This window comes from Sphaeroforma arctica (genome assembly GCF_001186125.1).
Source record: "Sphaeroforma arctica JP610 unplaced genomic scaffold supercont1.1510, whole genome shotgun sequence".
NCBI classification, from domain to species: domain Eukaryota; class Ichthyosporea; order Ichthyophonida; genus Sphaeroforma; species Sphaeroforma arctica.
Genome location: NW_014039048.1, coordinates 11,135 through 13,703, shown reverse-complemented (window position 1 = coordinate 13,703; position 2,569 = coordinate 11,135). Strand labels below are relative to the sequence as shown.

The 2,569-nt window shown below is 48.5% G+C and overlaps 1 protein-coding gene across 1 annotated transcript; it reads right to left on the bottom strand.

The window, feature by feature from the left end:
* Positions 1–495: 495 nt before the first annotated feature.
* SARC_11059 (hypothetical protein) lies at positions 496–1,538 on the bottom strand (the record flags this gene model as incomplete). The annotated part of the gene is made up of 1 exon (XM_014294869.1): positions 496–1,538. A coding segment is annotated over exon 1 (905 nt), but the record flags the coding sequence as incomplete, so codon positions are not given.
* Between the last annotated feature and the right edge of the window lie 1,031 nt (positions 1,539–2,569).

Below are 2,569 nucleotides of genomic sequence, written 5' to 3'. Positions count from 1 at the left end.
GCACCGATGAAGCACAAACACAGCACATGTACATAGACACACATACACAACATATGTACATAGACACATACACAACACATGTACATAGACACATATACACAACACATGTGCATAGACACACATACACAACACATGTACATAGACGCACATACATGGAATGTAGATAAGTCCGCCTGTTCGTATATATACACCACGCACCGATGAAGGACAAACACAACACAAGTACATAGACACACATACACAACACATTTACATAGACACATGCACACCACATGGACATTGACACACATACACAACACATGTACATAGACACATACCACATAGACACACATACACAACAAATGTGCATAGACACGCATACACAACAAATGTACATAGAAGCACATACACACCACATGTACATAGACACTACATACACAACACATGTACATAAACACATATACACAACACATGTGCATAGACACACATACACAACACATGTGCATAGACACACATACATGGAATTTAGATAAGTCAGCCTCCTCCACCGCCTGTTGGCTGCGCAGAGGCCTCCTGAGATTACTATACGCGGCTGTGTGGAAGGCAAAGTCCCTCTCCGTCCGGTACACATCCTTGGCAATGGCATCCACCTCAGTACACTCAGTACTGTTGAAATGCCTGTCGAATGGGTCGTCTGTGCTTAGTTCGGCTGTGTCTGTGGTGCGTGTGTCGTCTTCGTTGTTCGAGCCATCCTCACTCTCAGACTCAGTACCACTTGCACTGTTGTCTTCTCCTTCGCCCATGACCGGTGCACCGCCGTTCTCCTTACCCTCAGCGCTAACATCCTGTCCATTCCTGCCCACACGTGTCCTGTCTCTGTCGTCTGTGTCACTCTCATCTCCACTCTCCGGCGCTTCTGCACTCTCCCCTACACCCACCCCCCCAGCAATAAGCTTCGTTGGCCCTAACCCCAGCCGAGCCCTAGCCTCGACCCGTCTGTGCCGTCCAGTGCTACTGAGTGACCCCAACAGCTTCGCATACGCACCGTGCACACCCGCCCCATCACTGTCTGAGTCAATCTCACCGTCCACTGCTCCCGTGCTGCGCTCACTGGTAGCTCTGCCGTTAAACGCCTTCCCCTCCCGCCTACCCCCACTTTCTGAATCACTCGCATCGCTGGCATCGCCCTCAAACTCCAGTTCATTCACCGGATGCTGATCACCAAACTCCTTCATGTGGTCTCTATCCACTCGAGTCACCTTGGCCGGTCGCTCAGCCTCGCCTGCACCTGCGCCTGTGCCTCGGGACCGTTTCATTGGGCCGGCTTTCCCTTTGGCTTTGCCTCGGGTGCTACTCCCTTGGCTGCGCTTGCCCCCCCCTCGGCTACCCCGTTTACCACCACGCCCTCCTCCGCGACCCATGCTGAATCAGGTTATGGGCTGTAAGCTGTGCCTAGGTGGATGGATGGATGGATGGATGGATGGGCTGTATACCAATATCTGTCCACTGAACTAACTACTAACTGCTAATGCCAAGAAGATACACACACACACACAGACTGTGCAGGAGCGTATTATCAGCGATAAATAAACCACACCGCACAACGGGGTCTTGCAATTGATTACATATCTCTAAGAAATCTCTTGAAAACTGATGACGTAACGGGCTTTCCATGTGTGGTTGGCGTCTGCGGCATTTTAAACGTTGAACGTAAACACAAACCTGAGCGTGTGTTTTGAGTTTTATACGCATTAACGTATACGAAAGGATAAACGGCTCACTCGAGAATTGCACCCCGTTAACAACCCGAAAGTGCACTTACAACATAGACGTTTTACTTTGACGCAAAACGATTACTCAAAACGTTTAAACGAGAAACGACCTAAGGACTGAGGTTATGTTCCGCATTTGTTGGGTTTCTATTTATCAAAATTTCGTAGTAGCGCTCAGTGCTCACAGGACAAGTCGCCTGTAAAGACATACAGTGAACTGACATGAACATGTGCACCTGTAGAATACAACCAGACACTACAGTGTGCGGGTGAGAATCAAATGGGTTGTAAGCCCTCGGAGTGCATTACTTTTCACCCCACACGTTTACTAGAGCTTGTGCATACATATCAACGCAGCACCCGCAGCAAGGACGATCCCAGAATAATAAGGTGGTCTTCAGATTAGACCAGTACCCGTGCAACCACTGCCCAGACATAGCGCAGTCTGTGTTCGCTATAGATACTACGCCATCGTCTGGTGGGAATAGCCGCATTGGACTGATATCAGTCGTAGTCAGCAGAACAACACCACAGGTGTACTGTCTGTGTAGTTTGTACTACTTCAGGCACTTCTACCACAGTTGCATCAATTCAGTGAACCATTGTGTCGTATATAGCTCACAGCGCGCAAGCCCATCCTCACACGCCCACACCGACACAATGAAGAAAACGAGCGAATCCGCTGGTGTCCCGGACGAAATGTTCCGACCAACGGTATGTTGACGTGATGCAATAGGTATAGGTGGCTATATTTGTGTGGCTGATACCTGCTTTATTAGCATTTATATATTATAATATATATATATATATATATATAT